Below are 23,032 nucleotides of genomic sequence, written 5' to 3'. Positions count from 1 at the left end.
GCTACGTACTGTTTCCTTTTATTTTAAATCCATTTCATTTTCCACTCCTTTCTCAGTTGCAGCTTTTTCTACATCTGTTTTTTTCCCGGTTTACCTTTGAGATGTGTCCCAATTTGTATGGAAGTGAATGAAAGCGAGTAGCCTATCACAGACGAGCGGCACTTCAATGACCAACATGCGCAGGATTAGGGCTTGACTTAGTCTCTGCAGTACGACATCCGCAGGCAGCAGCTTCGGGCTGCCTTTCCACTGAGTTCCTCTGTTCTGCCTCTCAGGCGGCAGGAGAGAAAAGAGAATGGAGGATGGCAGGATATGCAAATTGTACCACCGCCACCAAAGGAGAGGGAGAGGAGTTTCCCACCGGCTGGGTGTGAAAGAGCGCTCCCCCTCTCCCACACACACAGGACTTTGAATGGGACTCTTTCTTTTCACACACTCTGGCCTGCATCAGAATCAGAATCAGGTTTATCAGCCAAGTACACATAAAAGGATTTTATTTTGGAGTATAATGGTTCATGTTGTACAAAAGGAGCAGAAAAACTCATATAAAAACTATTTAAAAAACCTGAAATAAAGGAGTTCTGATTCTGATTCCTGAAAAAAAGAACTAATGTTAAAAATAAAATTAAGAGTTTTTTTGACAAAAAATATAAATACACAAAAACTAAAGTACGAATATGACAAAATACTAGAATTTCAGATTTTGAAATTGATAGCGATGAACAGTAATGTGCAAAATATACAGAGGGATGTGCACACACTATCTCACAAATGGGTATTGAGTCATCATTAAATACTAACGCATATGCACACAGAGGTTTTAACACATGTCACACACACCCACACACACACCCACACACACACGCAAGGTGTGAGGTGTGATGGTGGTCAACAGCAGAATAAACGGCAGTCTTCACAGCTCAGCCTTGCTTAGCGCCACACTGTAGATTAAAGTGTTAGCTGTTAGCTTCTCAGGGGAGCCTCTCCAACAACATGAATATGCAGGTGGTAGAATGGGAATGATGGAAGGCAACAGCAGAGCAGGTGACTTGTGGAAATGGGATAGGCCGCCTCTAAGAAAAATACGAGTTCGGCAGTTCCTCTGAGATTTTAGGCACGAGTGGCGCTGGAGGTACATTTCAGTTCTGCTTCCACATTTGGCTTTCTTTCCAGCGTAGGTGGCAGTGGCAAACTCTCAATTTTAAACGGCATTGTGAGTTAAAAGGAGGATTTGGCTTTGCTGTGATATTATTTTAATCCACCATGGCAGACTTTACAGAAAGCGGATCTTTTACACAACTCTTCTCAGCATGGCACATCACAGGTCTATCCACTCTGAATGCATTTCATTGATTCATAGCCACACACAGGCAGCCATGTTGTTCTCTAACCAAAGCACAGACAATAAGCACTCTTTCTTGTGGTTTCACATTATCTCTAATATTTGTTATTGTATTGGGTAACAATATGTGTTCGATGTCTTCAAAATCCACCTGCCGTTATGTTTGTACTTCTCTTCTGGTGTTGTAAACTTTGCACAATTAAAGTGTTCTTAATTGATTTAGGTGCTCATGCTGGCCCTTGACCTTTGGGTGACTTAATGATTAAAATGTACAAAATTGTAGATTTATATTTGAAAAAGGAACATTTGCCGTAAAGACACAGTTAGCTTTCCTTGTTGTGTGTGATTCGATGCACACAAAGCTTTCTATGGTTCATTATCATTGGATCAGTTTCGATGTACCATTTTACCAATTTGGGAAACTGTTGAACTTAATTGCATGTGTTCTTTACGACGCTGATAAAATATGCCACATTGTGAAACTCTGCTGAGCATCTCCTTGTCACATAGTTCCTCAGCACATGTGCTTTGTGGTGTTGCAGCTCCAGGGCTGCTCCTTTGACCTCTGACCTCTCTGTGCAGGACTGGGAGGCTGTGTGGCTTTGTTTGGGGGGGATTGTGTATTCCTCTAAACCTCTGGTGGTAAGACAACTTGTACTTTTAGTTTCAAAAGCCACTTAGCTTTTAGCGACGTGTGTTTCAGATGTAGTCGGACTCCTCGCTGTACGACACTATCGGTTGCTCTCAGTTTCGTATCAAATCAGAGGGCAGCAAACCATTTCCCTTCCACCTCGACTAAAAATAGTTCCCATGTTGAGTGTTCATGAGTAGCAGAGGCAAATCCCACCTGCACAACAACAAGCACGCCTCAGCAGGCTGCTGCTTTCACTCGTTGGATGAGGGCTACTTTCTGAATATGTTTAGTTACCGAAGTGAGTGTGGCTGCTGGAGTAACAAAGTCTATCAGTGCTGTGAACATCTATGTCACTGTGTCTCTATACTGACAAACTCTCCTGCTGTCTGCCTTTAAAATCCATCAGACATACTTGTTAAATTGATACGGTTTTCTTCATCTTTGTTTAATTAAATATCACTTTCCGTTACACGCAGTTGAATCATGCTAAAGCTTGCTGTATAGTGCATGATGGATGAAATAATCCAGGCTCTGAGTGCGTTATTTAGTTTAACCTGCTCGAGGCTGTATTGTTTAACCGTGTTTAAAATGTACTCGTATGCTTTTATTAGACTGTTTTGGGTCACCTGCCTCAAATTTCCACGCTTCATGTTCCAAGGTGCCTTTATCGCCCGACGTCATGCATTTAAATGCAACAGCATCAGCAGGAGCCGCTGATTTTCCCTAACAGCCACCGTGTTAATGCATGTAAATCCAAACAAGCAGGCCTCTGTTGTTATGCAAAGCCTGGAGGAAAGTAGCAGTTTCCCACCTTGATGCAAACACACACAACACACACACACTCTCACTAACGCACACACACACACACACACACACTCACTGCTCCATTAATCACAGCAGCAGCATCAGTAGCTCGGACGCACCTCCCCCTCTGGACCGTAAAAGGCGATGGGAGGGGTTAATGCTGACTCGCTAAAGACATCCTGTAGTGCTTTGTCATTCCACAGGCCTATTTGTGCAAGGGAAACACACACACACACACACACACACGCACACACACACACACACACACACACACACACACACACACACACACACACACACACACACACACACACACACACACACACACACACACACACACACACACACACACACACACACACACACACACACACACACACACACACACACACACACACACACACACACACACACACACACACACGCAGCCCCAGGCTCTTCAGCACAAGGAGAAAGTAACATGAATGACCACTGGTCATGGATCAATTAACAGCTACTGTTGACCACCACCACTAATAGCACTCAGGACCATTTCCCTCGGCCATCTCACTAATACACAACAACGCATACTTGTGCATACATATATTCACATTACATTAAAACAAAACACCTAATTCAAGAATGAGCAGTCGTGTATAAAATACATTTGGCTATTAATAAGCAGAACCCTGTGTTAGATTCTGCCTCCTAGCATTTGCTAAATGTGATGACTAGCATCTATTCTTTGTTATCAGAATAATCATGAGTGTACCGGAGTGAACCCAGCCGATGGCGAAACCTGTTGGCTTCACATAAATGCTGAATAATACCTCAGAGGCAGGACGCTCACACGACTCCTCTGCGGCACAACAGCTGCAAATAGAGCACCTAAGGGTGACCCTACGAAAATGGTTCATCCAGACAGAGATCAAACAAACAAGACATATTTTACCCTTCAAGACGCCCACATTATGTCTTGATACGAAGCAGTACGCTCGGTCCTTATAAGATGATGCAAAGCTTGCTTGTACAACATGCAGAGCAATAATAGAGCATTACAGCATCTACAGAGGGGAGCTGAATAAAACCCGGCACACAGAGGACATGCTACTCATCTTGTTGCATCAAACAACAGCAAGCTGATCAAAGAGACTATCACCAAAGAGAAGAGAGCGTTCCTTTAAAACTGTCATTCAAAGCAATTTCATATCAATTTCCCTGACTTGATGACAGTTATATAAAACAGCAATGAGTGAACAGAGTCCTTGGTAAACACTTCACTTGTCTGTTGATGCCCCGACCAGTGAGAATACTCCATATAATATAACCAAATGTAAATCTGCAATTTGCTCGGCTTGAGCATTGTATTGTTATGCAAATTATTGTTAGCACAGCATTAGCTCCAGAACAGTAATTGGTACCATAACAGGGAAGCTTGAAGGTTTCCTGTGGATGTGTTGCCCTTCTGTAAGGCTATGGAGCTACATGAACAGGTCCCTGTTTTGTAATTGTACACAGGCAAGATACATTCTTGCCAGGGGTTTCACACTATTCAACTGATCTAGAAGTGGCTGTAAGATGCCAAGATCAGCAGGAAAGGGACGGCAAAGGCAGAGAAGAAGAACACTTATAGTGTACATTAAATCTAAACAATGCAATATTTAGAAAACTAATCTTTGCATGTCGAAGGAAATGCATTCAACATGTTTTTTTGACCTCAAGATTACAAACAAGGCAACTTTTAGTGACTCTGAATAACTAAAGATAACTCCACATGAATAACTAAAGATAACTCCACATGAGACTTTTAAACACCAATTAATGTCCTGACTTATGACAACTCTACAGTACTAACACAAATGTCCATGTTATGTTAATTAACGGACATTAAAGTAATCTGAATCAGATGTTTTACCAAAACCATATTAGGTCGGGGGACAGGCACTGCTGAAGGCCTGGCAGGCTGTAAGCCACTGTGTTTATCCTGTCAAGGTATGTTAACACCAGGCTGCATTCCTGTAGTCCCTAAATTGCAGTGTAAGATTACAGCCCAGCTGAGTGCGCACTCATACACACACATACACACACATACACAAACATACACACTCATACACACACATGGGGAACTTTAAAGCAAGAGGAAAGGCGTTGGATGACGAAGCGGTGACCAAAGTGGCAGCAGCAACAGGCGGCGCATGGAGGGCCGACACCTGCCATTTACTGCGGACGACCAACATGAGGTGGAGCTAAAAACAAGTTCATCAAGCACTGAGAATAAAAACAGATCCACGACTTCCCCTCTGCAATGATTTCCATACAAGTAGAGATGTCCCGATCCGATCGGAGCCGATCACGTGATTTTTAAAAGATCGGAATCGGGAGAAAAAGATCGGGGATCGGGAATCCTTAAAAAAATTATTTTATTTAATGTTACAAAACAAAAATGACCGTGTTCACGTCTTAAAGTCATCCTGAGGCCTTAGTTTTGGTTTAAAATTACACAACATCATGTATGTGTTGCTGCTTTTGGGCTTTTCATAGACCTGGTTGCTTATTTCTCTCAAAGCTGGCAACAGAGTGGGCGCAGTGTCTAATAGTAGCAGTAAGCTAACGAGAGGCTACGTTCAGCTGGTGACTCGGGAGTCGGGACAGAGAAAATGTCAGGAGTTTGGAAGTATTATAAAATTGAAAGCGAAGGCAGTGTAACAGCCAGATGCAATGTTTGCAAGAAGGAGGTTCTGCGTGGTGGAAAGAACAGAGCTACGTTCAACACGACCAATCTAATACGATTGTTTGTTTTTTCATTTTTTCCCCCGTTTTTTTTTCAAACTGAATTTATTGAAATCTCGATTATCAACGTAAGAGCTTGTGCCTCTTCGGGGGGTGCTAACACTTAACCATAAACGGTATCGTTTACTTTCTCCGTCTTTATATGTAGATATTACTTTTCTCCGTTAATCTCTGTCACGTTGTTTCCAAAGCAACAACAACTTCCTGTCAACAGCGCTACCTCTCCTTCAAAATAAAAGCATGTCCATAAATAGGAAGCCAAGCCAAATTACACTTAAGACATATACAACTGCAACGAAAGTAACAAACACAATGCGATATCCTTTTCAATTTCAAAGAACACAAATTGGGTTACATTAACAAATAACTATAAAACAACAATACTGTAGAATAACAAAATGAATGCCGTGAATACACCGAAATACACGTGTTGAAGCGGTTCGCTGCTGATTACTATTAAATTGTGTTACTCCAGTAAGATGGAAATATAATACTTTGTTTATTCATGTTATGTTAAGCTGCTGTTGTTCATTGCATTAATACTAGACTAGTTAGTCTTAAGGCTAGAATTCTGCACTAAGCCACATTTTTATTTTATTATTTGTGACTGAATGTGAACTTGTGAAGCTAGTCAAGCTACCTCTTTCCAGTAGAGTTATTTTAGTTTTGTTACTGCACTATCTGCACTCAATTTGTTTACATGGTTATTTTGTGGTGGACCACTGATAAGCTTTATTTTGTTTTGATCCAATGCTGCACAACTGAACTGATCCAATGCTGCTGTGTAAAAAATAAGCTATCCATGTTGGATAGAATGGATAGTTGGGTACTGCCATTTAAATAAAAAAATAACCTTAAGGGACAACTTGAATGCTTTATTCCTTTGTTTTCTCTTAATGCATTGCATAAAGATCGGATCGGGGAAAATCGGTATCGGCAGATTGTCAAAATCAAATGATCGGAATCGGATCGGGAGCAAAAAAAGGTGATCGGGACATCCCTACATACAAGCATTACTTAAATAACAAAGGAATAACAGTTGTATAAGTACTGCGCATCCTGCTACCACTCACTCTAATGCATGATGTGTGGAAAGGGTTTAGTCTGGGCATAAACAAGTAGTGTAAGAGAAAAGTGAAGGTTGCTGAGGGTCTCTGCAGACCTAGAGCTCCATGACACTCATCCTTTACTGGGCTTTCATAGCAGCATGTTTACAGTGTCTGCCTGGAGGGAAATCATCTCTGTAAAGAGGTGGAGTAAAACTAACTGACTGCATCAATAACATGCAGACAGGTGAGGGAAGGTGTTTAGATATGGGAGGACACTGCCATTTAGACTTGGGTGGCGCACAAAAACAACACGAGACACCTGAATATGTGTCTCAGTCACCTCTTAATTACACTGCAGTGTGGCTCAATATGAATGAGATTATATAGTATCGGAGTCCAGAACAAAAGGTCTTATAGGTGTTAGGAGATTGGTGTCAACACCTGATTGGCACTGTGCATGCATGATACAAATATTCAGCAGAAAGAATGAATAATGTTTAATCTAGATGTGTTTTTTAGCCTCTAACTAGAAGATGTTGTAATCCGTCTGATAACAATACCTGATGATTTGTTAACAGGTCTGGTTTACTAAAACATAATTGTGCAAAGTGAAACTAAACTAGAAAATAAAATGCATGTGAAACGTTGACACTGTGGTTTGGACCCAAAAGGTAGAGGTATGTCAGTCAGTGCCCTTCACACACAGCGTTCAAGATAAAACACAAATGCTTAACCTTGTATTCTCCAGCTGTCTGTCTTTCTTATTTAATGAATTAATGTGGCTAATGTGCTGTAATTTGGGGAAAGCTTTACAAGTATGTGTAATATTTGTAATGCCTTATAATGTTTACACATTTAGCCATTATGTTAAAACACGTTTCAGCAAACAATGTAAATGTGGAAAGGGGATGGGCCCCAGATATGTAAGTAGGAAGAAATAAATGTAGGAAGATAATTAGCTTTCTTTGAAAATCAATATAGGATAGGTTGCTTTTCTTTGTAATATATAAATATTAGGCATTTTTACCCATCATCTGATATTTATTTATATATATTTAATTAAGAGAAGATGACAGTAATTGGTACATAAGATATTAATTAGGAGATTTGGCTGCATGGTGACTAGAAGCAATAACATATGTCAAGTAAAATGTATTATTCTCACAAAAGGTCTACAGTATGTTTTCTCACTTTCCAAACATTGCACAAAGTGAAAACGTGTTATTGGTAATAGAATAGAAAGTGTGTAGGATCTCCAGCAGCTTCTGGGACAGTAGAGTAGATTATAATAGCAGCTGTTTGCCACATAATGGTGATGACAGACTGGAGGTCATGGTACCTTAGCACAGCCAGGCTAATGTTGGGCACATGAGCTCTTTTGAAAATTACAGGATAGGCTGTGAGCGAGGAGTCTGTGTCATGTGGATGGAAAATAATAAGTAAATAAAAAACATGATTGAATTGAGGCAGGTGTAGAAGGAAACGAACAGAAGGCAGTTTTCACTTGCAGAAGATGAAAGCGGTGCGCACTGAATCACAGCACCTTTTGCCATCTTGATTGTGCCCCGTTACACGGACACGCTCCTTTCACAACATCATGGTATTTTGGGGGGAAATTAACACACCGTCACGCTCAGGAATATTCCTATCGAGCATGTGAGGCGTAAACTTGCAAGGATATCACGGAGAATTCGGTTTTAATACACCTTTATAGGTGTTGCATCACCTTGCGTACCTGGCTGTCTCCGGTCCAGGAAAAAAAAAAAAAACAGCAACCCCGCCTTCACTGCAGTAATGGTACTGACCGCCATTCCCTTCCGCACACCGCTCAGGAAATTGTATAACGAATTACCGCAACACAATAGATGGAAACGAGAGGTTTGACGGTGAGCCCTTTAAGCACTGTTATTGTGGAGGAATAGCACAGGAATAACCACCTTGTGCACCAAGCATTGCTCGTGCAGACTCACACGAGCTGCAGGAACCACACATCCAATCCATACACAATAAGAAAAAAAGCATAAAAGCGGAGATAAAACGTGCACAAGTGGGTCAGAAATGTGTGTCGAGGAGATAAATCCCGCGAGAATAAAACCAGGCGAGCATCCATCCAAAGCTGGCATGGCACACACGGAGAAAAACTACACAAAAATCATCTCTACCTGCACAAGTTGACATTTGGAGCGGTTTTCCTGGCTCCTACCGAGACAGAGGCTTTAGGGAACGGCGAGCAAATCCTCTTCCGGTAACGATCGAGAGCCGCAGGTGTTATTTCTGTTTAATTCTAGGCCGTTTGTCAGCCCCGTTATCCGCGTTCAGGTAAACATGATGATGATGAGGATGATGATGATGATGATGATGATGGCTCATGTACGGACGCACAGTCACCGTCGTGTCGTCAGAAGGAGAAAAAAAAGGTGCTTTCCAGCCCCTCGGCTCACACACATTATGCCTCATAACGGTGTGTAAAAATATATAAATATATCCCTTTACTTTTTTTATTGGCTCATACGATGACAGAGGGGGGAGCACAGGTAAGGAACCGACCAATGAGGGTCTCTTGTTAAAAAGGGTTGTGTAAATGTACAAAAACCACGCCTAGATTATATTTTTATATCTTTACTTCATCACAGGTGGATTTAAAAATAGTTTATGGTGTGAAAAGATGTTCAGACCCCGCAACACCTATTCTGAAATCATTCTTATAATAACTACTCCCTGTAGGTGATGTTATTACAACTATATTACAGCAGATACAAATACAACAAAATAGGATCCGATCATGCCAACACTGACAGACAAATATATACTAAAAGTCCATAGTTGTATAAGGCAAAATCGATAAACAAAACCAAAAGCATTGCTTATAATGACCAAAATGCAGCAAACAACATTAATCTTCCGCATTGATATCCCGAATTAACAGGTGCAAAAAGAAACAGCAGCACATGTGCAATAGGAGCATTTGCAAGACAATCAAAGAAAACTCACGCTAAACAACAACAACAAAATGTAATTTTTAAAGCTAAACTGGTGCAGGCAATGAGGAAATGCATGCATAAAGATATATTTGACCAAAAAAACTACTTGAGCAAGGTTAATAATATGATTTTGTACTCTTACCTTAACTAAGGGAACATGTGGTGCTGCAGTTGTGGCAGGGAGGGGTGAAGTGCAGATAACATAAACATCCCATCTCTTTGCCATCAGCAGCAGCAGAGAACCAAACCCCATGCAAAGAATTCAATGCATCCACCATCCGGCCATCAAAACAAACAGAAAAAGTGAACTATACTGACCAGGGGGGACAAACTGCACCGTCCGGGGCCGAGCGAGCAGCAACAACCTCGCCCTAAAAAAAAACGCACTAAAGTACAAACTGCACTCTAACGGGCCACGTTGTTATGCGTAAAGCCCCGCAACCTGCCGCCAAGTGCTGCAAAAGTGGCCGAAAAGTAGAGAAACAAAGATAAGAAAAGTGAAGTAAACGAATAATACAAGTACCAAGCGCTCCTCGGGGTTATTATAAGTGCCAGATAACGGTTCACTCTTGTCAGCCATGCATGCACCGCTAGGCGGAGAGAGCAGCCAGCAGCCAGGTATAACGGTACACCACCACCCTGGGATATAATACTGCACAAAACTCCTCGAAACGTGGTCCAACTCACTCCCCAAAAGTCACCAGAAGTAATTAACCGAGTGAAAAGCTCTCCATTCGCCCGCATGGATCACCCAGCAAAGATTAGGCAGGAGTTTTTTACTTACCGCTGCTCCTCTTCGGGTTAGCCTGTTTTCTGCGCTTACACCTGGGGCCATCCGCCATGATCCTCTCGCTGAGTCTGAAGCGCAGCCGCTCGCTAGTCACCTCCTCCCTCCTCCTGCTGTCTCCCCCTCCTCTTCCTCACCGTTCCTCACCCCTCCCTTCCCCTGTCCGCTTTACGACATCACCTTCTCCCCGCAAAAACACCTGGTTTGCGACACACTCTTCCGCCTTTACGGCATCACCTTCTGCAAACACCTCAACACGTGGCCCCTCCTACTGGCCGCACATGGGTGTGTGTTGTTTCCAAACTGTGGTCCTCCCGCCCTGTCAGGGACGTCCCGGGACACAAGCTCACACGAATACATTAAATACAGAGGTGGAAGAAGTATAGCTTATACTTGAGTAAAAGAGTGTAGGAATACTTTGTAACAAGTAAAAGTGCTGCATTGCAAATGTTACTCAAGTAAAAGTACACAAGTTTTAGCACCAAAATATACTTAAGTGAAAGTACTCATTGTGCAGAATGGGCACTTTGTAAATATTATATTAAATATGTTTTATTTGTAATTATTGATCAATAAAGTGTTATCAAAGCTGGTAAAGGTGTAGCTAGTTTTAATGACTTTGTACACTGCAGGGTAGCTGGTGGATTTACTCCAGGTGTAAGTTAACTAATGTCTGATTTAAGTGTTGATTACATTTCATATCATTAATCCAAATTTGCAAAGTAACTAAAGGTATTAAATAAATGTGGTGGAGTAAAAGTATACGATTTACCTCTGAATTGTAATTGAGTAGAGGTACGAAGTAGCAACAAAATTAAATACAAAACTACTAGTATCTCAAAATTGTACTAAAGTACAGTACTTGAGTAAACTTCACATCATTGTTTAATTTTAGATACGTTTACATCTTTGGTAAATAAGTAGAAGCATTATAAAGAAAGTAAATGAGCATCTAACAGTATTGAAGAAGCAGTCAATTCAGCAAATTCTACAGGTGAAATACCTTTTATAAGTAGAACTCCTCCTAACTTCCTCAGAGTACCAAAAGTAAACACATTATGCAGAATGACTTATTTCATAGATTACTCTAATAATATAGTGTTATTGGCAGTGACTGTCTCTGCTCCTCATGACATCTGCAGAAATGGAAAATATTACAGAGAGGTTTCTCTCCACAGGGCGAAATGTAGAGATTAGTTTAGAGAGTAGAGCTGAAGGGACATTTAAATGTCAATGTGACATAATCTCATTGAGGAGGCTTTCTTTAAAGCAGCTATTATACAACGTAAAAAATACCAAATTGTATTAAATGAAAATTAAATGTACAAGTATTCCATTAGAGGTAGATGTTTTTTATTCATGAACTTATTCAATGATTAATTAATAGCAGTACTAATGCTGCGTTTATGTGTCCAGAAGGATTAATAGAAACATACATAAAAAGTATTAAAAGTGAAATTAGTCATTAAACAAAATGCACCTCCTATTCATAGATACACATATGAATGAAGAAATATATTCATATATGTATTAACAAAGATATATATTTATATGTGTGTGTATGAAGATATATGTTTTAACGTGAAAGCAAAGGAATCTACATCGGAGGAAATATAGGCTTTGCATTAGTAGTATAGCATAGAAGCTACAGCATACAGAAATATAGTAAGGCAAGGCAAGGCAAGTTTATTTATATAACACTTTTCAACACAAGGCAATTCAAAGTGCTTTACAAAAAATGAAAGACATTAAGAAAATGGCATTTAAAATCAGTCAGTAAAAAGAAAAGATAATCAAATAAACATTAAAAGAAAAAGTACATGGATAAAAGTTACAGTGCAGTCTAAGATATGAATAGTTCAATTAAAAGCAGCGACAAAAAGAAAAGTCTTCTTGCTGGATTTAAAAGTAGTAAGAGTTGCAGCGGACCTGCAGGTTTCTGGGAGTTTGTTCCAGATATTTGGAGCATAGTAACTGAACGCTGCTTCTCCATGTTTAGTTCTGACTCTGGGGACAGAAAGCTGACCAGTCCCAGAAGACCTGAGAGATCTGGATGGTTCATCATTTAGCAGGAGGTCAGAAATGTATTTTGGGCCTAAACCATTCAGTGCTTTATAAACCAGCAGCAGTATTTTGAAATACAGAAATATAGTATAGTACACTATAGTGTAGTATAGTAACATAAAGTAAATTACAATATAGTGTATAGTATAGCACAGTATATTACAATAAAGTATAGTATAGTGCAGTATAGTGAAGTATAGTATAGTAGTAGAACATACATATAAATACAATTTGTCATTATGCAGCAGGGGTGTTACTCTGTTTTTTGGATTATCACCATTATTTAGATGCAAGTTGCATTTGATGTCTGTTTGAGACGGCCACAGCCACGCCTGGTAAAACAATTAAACTGCACTTCATCTCCAGTAGTTCTTTCTTAATTTCAGTCGCAGTACAATTATATATTATAGTAGATATATATTATCATAAATATATGTTCACACATTCTAGCACAGCTAACTCAAGTGTTTGTTTGTATTAATGACTTTCTTTGTCTTTGAGTTACCGTGGTCGTTGGGGGAGGTTACTTCCTGGTTCAGTAAAGGGGCGTGGCTGAGGGCAGAGGACTGTTAAAAACTGCAAGCAGCCAATTGGGCCAAATTGGGACAAAACACATGCTTACATGTCAAAGGGGGGATTTGGGTTTGTTCTGATAGTCTTGATTACCCCTTGTTTTCGTTTTGGTTTGACCAAGCCTCGATATAGAGAACCGCAGTGACCTACAACCCGGAAGTAAACTCCTTCCGGTTCCGTCGTCAAAAACCAATGCAATCTCTCCATAGGATTTTGGAAAATAGCTCGAAATAAGGTCTGTGGTTGAGACACATTTAAGAGACGGATCACGTTTTGTTCAGCCGGATAATCTCCACATGTCTACCCTACTTTTATAATTTTCTAATCATAAATCTAGTCGCCAGAAGCAAAATGCTAACGTTATGCTATAAAGGAACTACAGCAGGGTCGCTGCTTCAACGTCACGCCGACTTCAGATCCATATTCAAAACTACAGATTCTAAATTGTACAAGTTGAAGCGTTTGTTTGAACAGTTTGCAGGAGGCAGGTACTTGCTTTCAAGCAGAACAGGGCAAACTAACTTAGAGGAGTGTTTACGTGTTAATGACGTACAACGGCCTCGACAACTTCTGTAGTCCTATTCAGCCACTTGTTAACAACAACCATCGTTTTTCAGACACGTCAACTCTTCAAAAATCACCAGTGGGGTCACTGCTGAGGTATTTAATGTCGTAGAACCAAACGTGATCCGTCTCTTCAATTTGTGTCAACCACAGACCTTATTTCCAGATATTTTCCAAAACCCTCTGGAGAAATCCCATTGCTTTTTGTCAAAGGAACCGGTAGTGGTAAAAATGCTAACTTACTTCCGGGTTTTAGGACGCGTCACTGCGGTTCTCTATGTTCCTTGTTTTGTAACTGTGGCAGGTCGGTGGGTTGAGTTAACACCTGTTGCTGTGCTATTTATTAGAGGTATTTTCGGTTGACCTTTTTATAGGCCTAGTTATCAATCTTGCGGTTTATAATGTTTTTCGGGTAGTTCAAAACCCAGTTTCTGTAACAACTCCAGTGTCCTGTTGCCTAACGGAACGTCCACATGGCGGCATGCAGTGAAGCTTCAACGCTGCTTCCCATTCACTTTGAATGGGGTGACGTCACGCTTTGCCGAACTGCATTGTGGTTCCGTCGCTTCGCTTTGCCTCCGGTGCTCGCTTCAAAAGTAGAGAAAAGTTAAACTTTTCAAGCTTCAACGGAAGCGTCAGCCAATCAAATCATATGCCAGTACAAGCTCTAGCCAATCAAACCGTGTGCTTGTGTGTCCGGGGCGGGAGATTCATGTGATTGGTTGTTGGTCGAGCTTCAGACACGCCCACCGGCAAGCTTCAACGCACACTGCCGTGTGGACGCTGCGTAACACGGTTAAATGCAACATGTTACATCAAATCTATCTGTTATCAAAATATCAAGACGATTTAAGCAGAAAGTCCAAAAAGTGTACACAGACGTCGCCCACACTGAGCAGGAGTTGGTCCTCAGCAGGGACAGAAGTTCAATGACAGTTCACCGCAGGTCAGGGAGTGGCCTTTAACGGTCCCGTCGAGCTATTCTTGTACCTGCTGGTGATCAGGTTTCCAGTTCAGACACACCAGGTGCTGCTGCAGCATCTCAAAGCCAACTGCACTCCTCTCATACCCCGACACTGTGAGGAGGAACACGGGACGAAATCTAACAGAAAGCTTGAGATTTAAAGCATTTAGTTCAAAAGGGCTTCATTGTTTCCAGTCGTCTGACTCGAGGTGACAACATGAGTGATGGAAAACATGTGGTGCAATACAACAAGCCAAAAATAAAGTCAGTAGACTAACATATAAAAGGAAGAGGCAAGCACACGTTAATACAATAAAATCAGATAAGTACACGACTATGCTAAAGAAATAACATATGCATTATTGAATAAGCACTGTATTTCACTCTGATATTGTGTTATCTTACTATATTTTACCAGTATATATTCTGCTTATATGCATTTTACTTGCATCATTCTGTCTCTTACACCGTTCTCTTGCACAATTTGTATGTCTAGGTATATTGTATTTTTGCATTGTAGTAGAAGCCCTGCGACTTAGGATTGACTTTGCAAAAAGTCAAGTCTAGCTTTTGTGCATATGACAATAAAGCATTTGAACCTTTCTCCCCTCAGCCTCTACACACATTATTTTGTGGAAAGACAATCACCCTATATGCTTAAACTAACCCCCATACCTCCGACTCTCCTTCCACCCCCACCTCCACCTCTGTAATGCTTTAATTGAATCTCCCACTGGCAGGATATGAAGGAAAGTCCTGTCCTATCTGGGGAGTCCCGCTGCATTGCCTCGTCTCTGCAGGCCTCAGCTGCCCTGCTGCCTGTGAAGCAAAAGAGGAAATGGAGGCCATTATTAAATGCTAATTCGGTATTGACATGAATATTGTGCTCAGAGGGATTTGTTCCCCCTCTTTTGTAAGTGAATTTGTATTTCAGATGGAAAATCCTTCTCAGTAAGCTGTCAGCCAATGAGCATTGTTCTTTGAAGAAGAGGTGACCCCTCAGGCTAAAAGCCCCTTTATTCCTCCCTCAGCAGGTTCTTTGTCATGCGTCAGGTAGGGGTTCTACCGTAAGACTGCATCTATGGATCTGAGACACAGGGGATTTAACCCCTAAACCTGTAAGTGTAGATGAAAGGATGAGAGCTTGCTGCACTGAGACCTGTTGTTTATATGTATTTCTGGTAGTTTGGCTCTCATATACAGATGACAGGGAGGAGGCGCACACGGGGGAAGTCCGGTGGCCGACCAATGCAAACACAGCCCAAAACACTTACATCAGGCGAAACGCACAGCACTTACAAAAATGCTGTAATCAAAAATACACAAATATGTCAAAACCCATGCAAATTAAGAAACGTCTTCACCAACTTGACGAAACATGCGGAAAGGTTTACTAAAAGCGCTGCATAAACAAAACGCTTCAAATTAAAAATTGTGCGAGGAGCTCATAAACACAACAAAAAGTGTCCGAGCTGTTTGCAGGATTTTTAAATGTCCCTGTTTCCGTTTTTTTATTTACAGTGTTTCGTTGATTAAGCACTTTTAGCAAAGTGTGCGTGTGTTTCGTCAAGTTGGTGAATGTTTTCTAAACGCTGCCCATGTGTTGTGAAGATATTTCTTCATTTGAATGTGTTTTTGAAAGTGCTGCGTGTTTCTCCTGTAAGTATGTTGGGCCGTTATAGCGTGTTTGCACGGGTCTCAGTGTTTTACTTGGATTTGTCAAGCGGTAAATTACAGCTAGAAAAAGCAAGGTACAAAGGTACAGTATAGCTCTGTGTCAGATATGATAATCTGCCCAAACAAGTAACATATCCTCCCAACAAATCAATTAGCTTGAGCTCTATTGTTCTAGTTGAGCTCAGAGAGGCCGTGGCTCACAGATGAATGATGTAATTGTGTGTCAGGGTGAGTAATGCGGCACAAATCACTTGTCGGTATGAGAGGCTGGGGAGCTGATATTGGTGAGTCCTCACATTGGGTTTATAACGCAGGAGGAGAGAGGAGGTCATTCATCCTCTCTCCGTGTCACCCTCCCCATTAATGACACGCTGCATTATGAGTAAAGAGAAGGGCATGCACCTGGCACAAAGGAGTGTTTACTTTATGCCAGAGTTAATAAAGGGGTTTGTTTTGTAGCTTCAGATCAGTTTTAAAAGCTGTACACACTGATCTGGCTAACTTGGTGACTAAGAAGGTGACTCACAAGTCTGTCTAATACAATAACAACAACCTCAGGTAGTTCCAAAAGCTGCTTTCCGACCATGCAAAGTACTGTTTTAATGATTACTCATTGATTGAGACTGTTCGATCGGAGCTTCATTTCATCCCGTCACCTGAGATAAGAGGGGACAAAGTCTGCAGGGATGTTGTGTTCTGTTTGCCTTGCAGACAGGTAAACCAGGGGTCATTCAGCTGACCACTGTACCTGGTGTGTGCGCGCGTGTGTGTGTGTGTGTGTGTGTGTGTGTGTGTGTGTGTGTGTGTGTGTGTGTGTGTGTGTGTGCGTGCGTGTGTGTGTGCGTGTGTTTGTGTGTGTGTGTGCGTGTGTTTGTGTGTGTGTGTGTGTTTGTATGTGATAACAGTCTGCACATTAGTTTATTCAAGGTTATGGTTAAGGTTACGATAAGTCTCCAGGAAATGCATGTAAATCAATGTAATGTCCGCTGAAGTGATGTATACATGGTATATGTGTGTGTGTGTGTGTGTGTGTGTGTGTGTGTGTGTGTGTGTGTGTGTGTGTGTGTGTGTGTGTGTGTGTGTGTGTGTGATAACAGTCTGCACATTAGTTTATTCAAATAAACAATAGGATGAAATAACATTGTTTCAACATGTGTTGTCGTGTCTTAAAGTCTGCCTCACATGACCCATAACTGAACTGGCTTTACCATATCCTTAAACTAAACATTGTGTTCATTGTTATGCGAGCTGTTTATAGTGCAGACAGATATAACTCACCCAACTCTGCGGTCTTATGGAACTTGTATTCCTTTTATTTGATTTGTTTGAAGGGGTCTTTCCTGTATGTGTTATATAGGTTGTTGTGCATGTCAGTGCCGGAAGTGGTGCCCAATAACTAAACAGGGAATAAGGAATTCATTACTCAAAATGAAAGCTCGTGTGGCTTCATCTCTCCAATTGAATCCGCCTGGTTACATGTGTTGCTGCATATCTGTCAGCTTGTTTCATCTCCATCACAGTGACCAAAAAAAGGTAACTGATATTAGTATTTACTTCAAGAATAGAAACCACACAGATTTACAAAGACATACGAAATGTTCACCCACCAACCGAATCAACACCTCGCTGTGAATGACGCACCATCACCTCCCCCCCCACCCCTTCTCTTCCTCTTGCACAACATTCATTTCCTGTGCAGTGACCATCAGTCTCCTCACATCACACCGCTGATCAATACCTCCATGTCCAGTGCAGGTGATGTGTGCAGAGATAGCCTGCTAGCTCCCTCCCTGTGCAGTGATGAGCCGTTATCAGCCGCTGAGTCACATGCAGGAGCGACTGATGTCATCCTGCATGTCCTCATGTCCACTGGGACCAGACACACTGTGTGTATGCAAGCCTGTATTCATGCATAGACGTGTTTTCATTGCATGCATGCCTGCGTGTGTGTGTGTGTGTGTGTGTGTGTGTGTGTGTGTGTGTGTGTGTGTGTGTGTGTGTGTGTGTGTGCGTGTGTGTGTGTGTGTGTGTGTGTGTGTGTGTGTGTGTGTGTGTGTGTGTGTGTGTGTGTGTGTGTGTGTGTGTGTGTGTGTGTGTGTGTGTGTGTGTGTGTGTGTGTGTGCGTGTGGTCTAGCATTACTATACGTGTGGGGACCTACATTTGTTTACATAGTCACGTGTGGGGACTCGCCTCCCTTATGGGGACAAAATGGAGGTCCCCATGAGGGGGATCATTAATTTTAGGGTGAAGACTTGGTTAGGGTTAGGTATGTGTTGGTTATGGTTAAGGTTAGGATAAGTCTCCAGGAAATGCATATAAGTCAATGTAATGTCCCCTGTGAAATGATGTATACATGGTATGTGTGTGTGTGTGTGTGTGTGTGTGTGTGTGTGTGCGTGTGCGTGTGTGTGTGTGTGTGTGTGTGTGTGTGTGTGTGTGTGTGTGTGTGTGTGTGTGTGCGTGTGTGTGTGTGTGTGTGTGTGTGTGTGTGTGTGTGCTCGTCCTGAGGCGCTGCCTGCTGTTTGAGCCCATACCTGGAGGCTGACCTCATTTGTTGCAGCAGTGCAGCTCCGGACACATGTAAGTCACATGACTAAGCCCCCCCCCCCCCCAACTCCATATGGAACAAAAGCCTCCTGCTTACAGACCCCGCTGACCTTATTACCACAGTATCCATTTTGAGCCTAATGCTAGGAAACTCTGCTTCCTGCAGTGCAGTGGTTCCTCGCCTTATTGACCTTAAAATGTACACAGCCGCTCATCACAAGATAAAAACACTCTCTTGTTGCTTCAGTCAGTAAGTAGTAAACACACTGATTTCCGCTTCAGATTGTTTCTTTAGAATATGAAGTACATTAAGTCAAGTTTTCAAGCCTTGTAATCATACCTCCAGTTTTGTAAGATATCATTTCCAGTCTTTTAGCATCTTCGTTTGTTTCTAGTTTCAATGCTTTAACAACAATATCCTTCACAGATTGCTTGTTTGTTTTACCACACGATTGTTGTTGTTGACGACAACCTTTCCCTCACTTACTTTAACCTGCATCAAGATGTAAAACATTTGACCTTATGTTTAAAGGGGCCCTATTCTGCTTTTTGGGGTTTTGCCTTTCCGGTAGTGCATTATATAGGTTTTAGTGCATGTAAATGGTCCACAAAGGCTCAAATCTCTGTGTTCCCTCCAGAGGGAGCCAATGGGCGGGATATCTCGTCTAAGCTGTTGACCAATCACAACAGAGCTAACTGTCTCTGCTTTTATGGATGTGTTCTAATGTATGTACTGCTGTGAGGGATGCCAACTGAATTTCGTTACGCTGATGTGTGATAACAATAAAGACATTCTATTCTAACCAATCAGAGCAGACTGGGCTCTGGTTTCAGACAGAGGGTGAAAAGAGGTGCTGCAGCACAGGCAGTATGAGAAAAATAAAGAGCTTTTTGAACATTAAAGCATGGAGACATGTCCCAGTGGAGCAGGGGTGTCCACACTTTGTTCACCAAAGGGCCACATACAGAACAATATACGAAGGGCTGGGCCACTCACTCGAGGTTCATAAGTTCAGTTATGAGTCAGCAAAATCAAACAAATGTATGTAAATGATGCTTGTGAGTGTTAGCAGCTCATCCCTTAAAACAGAAGCCTCAGATTGATTGATTATAGTACGGGGGAACATGAGGGGTGTATGTCAAGCTTGTTATGTAAATAAGTAATTGGGTTTTTTTCTTATTAACTAAGATGTGTTAGAAAATGTTTCCAACTTTAATTGACTGAATTTATTTGAAAATGTGTCCTATTAAAACATGAATACTACTGGGTAATATATGTTTACATTTATAGTTAAGAAGTACAATATAAGACAAGCACAAGTTTCATTTGTGGGCCATATTTCATTATACTTTTGAATTTGCTGAGGAACAATTCAAAATGGCCCCCGGGCCGTAGTTTGGACACCCATGCAGTAGAGCAGGGGTGTCAAACTCAATTTCATCGCGGGCCACATTAGCATTATGGTTGCACTCAAAGGGCCGGTTGCAATTTTAAGACTATATAAATATACATATATAATATGTATAAAATAATGTCTTATATTATATTATTGGTTCTGCATTGGATTATTATCAGTCCTGGTAATAACTTCATAAATAACTACGTCTGAAAGCAGAAGTCTAGGGCAAATAATTGAAAGTAAATATTCAACAATTACATCAAAACTTTTGAAAGAACATCCATAACATTAATCTGTTTGCAATTTATATATATATCAATATTCCAATTACTTATAGACTATTCTGCACAATTTCTATTATATTATATTTTATTTACTTGCACAATTGTATCTGTTTTATTGTGTTGCACTGTTGGAGGAGCCTGTGACCTAAGAATTTCATTGTCATAACTACACTGTAGCCATGTACATATGACAATACAATTGTATTGTATATTATATTCTTTGCAAGCTCTTGCGGGCCGCATAAAATGAAGTCGCGGGCCGGATTTGGCCCCCGGGCCTTGAGTTTGGACACCCATGCAGTAGAGGAACTAAATACACATAATATGTCTTTGTTAAGATATTGATGGCTTCTTACCTTAAAGTAATTAAATAGCCAAAGTTGAATTTTTACCTTAGATCCAAAGCTTTTTTCAAATTGTTTTCCACAACAACAATGCTTTGGCTCTTCGCCTCCTGAGCTGAGCCCCGCTGTCGGTCCTATGACGTCAGTGTTTGGCGCACAAAGAGGATTCCAGGTGGAGAAATCCCATTAAACTCTCAGAACGGCACCAGCATTTTAATAGCACCCTTTGTGAGTTAAACCTTTCGCTGCAGACTCACTACAGAAGTATACCTTTGAGTGTAAGCTCAATGGAAGATGCGTGGGACGATGAAATATTCTTTGCACGTGGGCTTTCAAATTGCATTGAATTAAACCGTCAAGATGTACGCACACCAATGAGATTCCTATGCATATGAGCGGAGGTTTATGTAACAGGCGGTACTGCGAATGAGTTATGGCTCTGCGCCCTCTGTGAGAGCTTTCCTGCTGCAGAATGATACACAGGCTTTCATACTTCATTTCACATTTCAGAGACTCTCGATGTAAGATGTGTTCATGGATCTTAAGACATACGCATGGTTGCTTATGCAGGATTCATTGTCTGCATTGAGGATGCCGCTTCTAACCCATCCTCTGTTCTCACATCCCATTAACAATGACCTCACCCTGCCGAAGCCCCAGTGTATGATGGGATAGGAAACGGTGTATTTGAGAGGAGGACAAGTCATTGCTCAGACGTCCCTGTGACTCCTCCCCGTTGACATTATTCAAGAGGATGGCCAGACTCGCTGCTTGTCATGCTTTCACTAATAACGGGGGAGAAAAGGAAGAATGGAGAAGGAAGGTGTTCAAAGGAAGGAAAGAAAACACTCATATATTATTCATGCTGTGTGCAGTATTACTGTGAAAATTACTCTAACGACTACAGACTTGCATGGTGCAAGATGGCTGAACGTCATGTGGTATTTTGCACTGTTCACACTGTTTTATGTGTCGATTATACAGTCGTTACAGATCAAGATTATTTCAAAAACAGGTTGTGCATCGCATTAAAGGGGCCCTATTATGCTTTTGGGGGGTTTTCCTTTCCTGTAGTGTGTTATAGGTGTTTGTGCATGTCACTGGTCCCAAAGTTTCAGTATCATCAAGAAAATTCAATCAATCAACGACATCTATAAAGCCTTGCTGGTTGTGAAGTTTAAAAGCACGATAACATGGCCAATGAATCAGACTGACAGGAGATATAACATACAAACAAAATCGGAAATCAAGCAAACATTGAAAGGAAGAAAGCTTTAGATGGAAATGACTTATCTTGTTCATGTGTGTCAGTAGAACGGAGACAAAAATCAGGCAATTTCCATTATCTGTTCCCATTAGCTCTCGACATGTGCACACACAAACAGTTACATTGCTGTATTTTGATCCACTGAGCACTATTCATCATCATCATCATCATCATCATCATCATCATCATCATCATCATCATCATCATCATCATCATCATCATCATCATCATCATCATCATCATCATCATCATCATCAGGTAACCCCTCTCCCAGCCTCACCCTGTCGCCCTCAGATCAGCAGAATCCATCTCACTATTTTGACACTAATTGCACTTTGTCGGGATCAAACCGCCTTTCCTCCGCTCACCCCAACACTCACTCTGACGCTCGACAGTCACCGAAAGCAGCTCCACGTTTCACACCTCCGACAGGTATCTAGTGCGATGTGATAAAAGCCATATTTAATATCCAAACCTCTCCTTCCTTTCTTCTCTAACCCGCCATCCTCCACCTCCTCTGCTCTCCTCTCAACTTCACAATGACTCTTTAATCTGCCGGGTCTTATTCAAAGCGGATAACAACGGGAAGATACTGTCTGCTGTGCCTTCGCTGCTCGACTGGAAAACAGTCTGTACATGGAGAGGGAAGAAGGTCGTGATTTATATCAATCGTGAATATATTTCTCCTTTTATCATTTAAAAAACAGATTGGCATCCATCACAGGGAAAGTAGAAACCTCCTATGTTTCTTGTTCTAAAAAAATATTTGAAAGATGTACCACTTTAAGGTCAATGTGTGATTCTGTCCAATGTAAAAAAGGGTATTTAATCATTTAGCTTAAAGGTGGGGTAGGTAAGTTTGAGAAACTGGCTCGAGATCGCTAGAATTTGAAAATACACAACCGGAGAAAATCTGCCACTTCCTCACAGAGCCCCTCCTCCAACACACACGAACGCGCACATGACCAATGAGGGCACGAG

The 23,032-nt window shown here is 41.4% G+C and overlaps 1 protein-coding gene across 3 annotated transcripts in view; it reads right to left on the bottom strand.

The window, feature by feature from the left end:
* The window catches only part of LOC117462324 (zinc finger E-box-binding homeobox 1-like), a 67,113-nt gene extending 56,497 nt beyond the window's left edge, over window positions 1-10,616 (bottom strand). For 2 of the 3 annotated variants that reach the window (XM_034104500.2, XM_034104501.2), the window contains exon 1: window positions 10,364-10,616. In XM_034104500.2, coding sequence (XP_033960391.1) covers window positions 10,364-10,421 — 58 coding nt within the window. In that variant the 5' untranslated portion in view covers window positions 10,422-10,616. Of the gene's footprint in view, window positions 1-8,760; window positions 8,978-10,363 lie in introns of those variants that run through there. The other variant, XM_034104502.2, reaches the window with a different exon arrangement.
* Between the last annotated feature and the right edge of the window lie 12,416 nt (window positions 10,617-23,032).

The sequence above is a fragment of the Pseudochaenichthys georgianus genome, chromosome 17, assembly GCF_902827115.2.
Source record: "Pseudochaenichthys georgianus chromosome 17, fPseGeo1.2, whole genome shotgun sequence".
Taxonomy (NCBI): domain Eukaryota; kingdom Metazoa; phylum Chordata; class Actinopteri; order Perciformes; family Channichthyidae; genus Pseudochaenichthys; species Pseudochaenichthys georgianus.
This window is presented reverse-complemented; position numbering and strand designations above follow the sequence as displayed.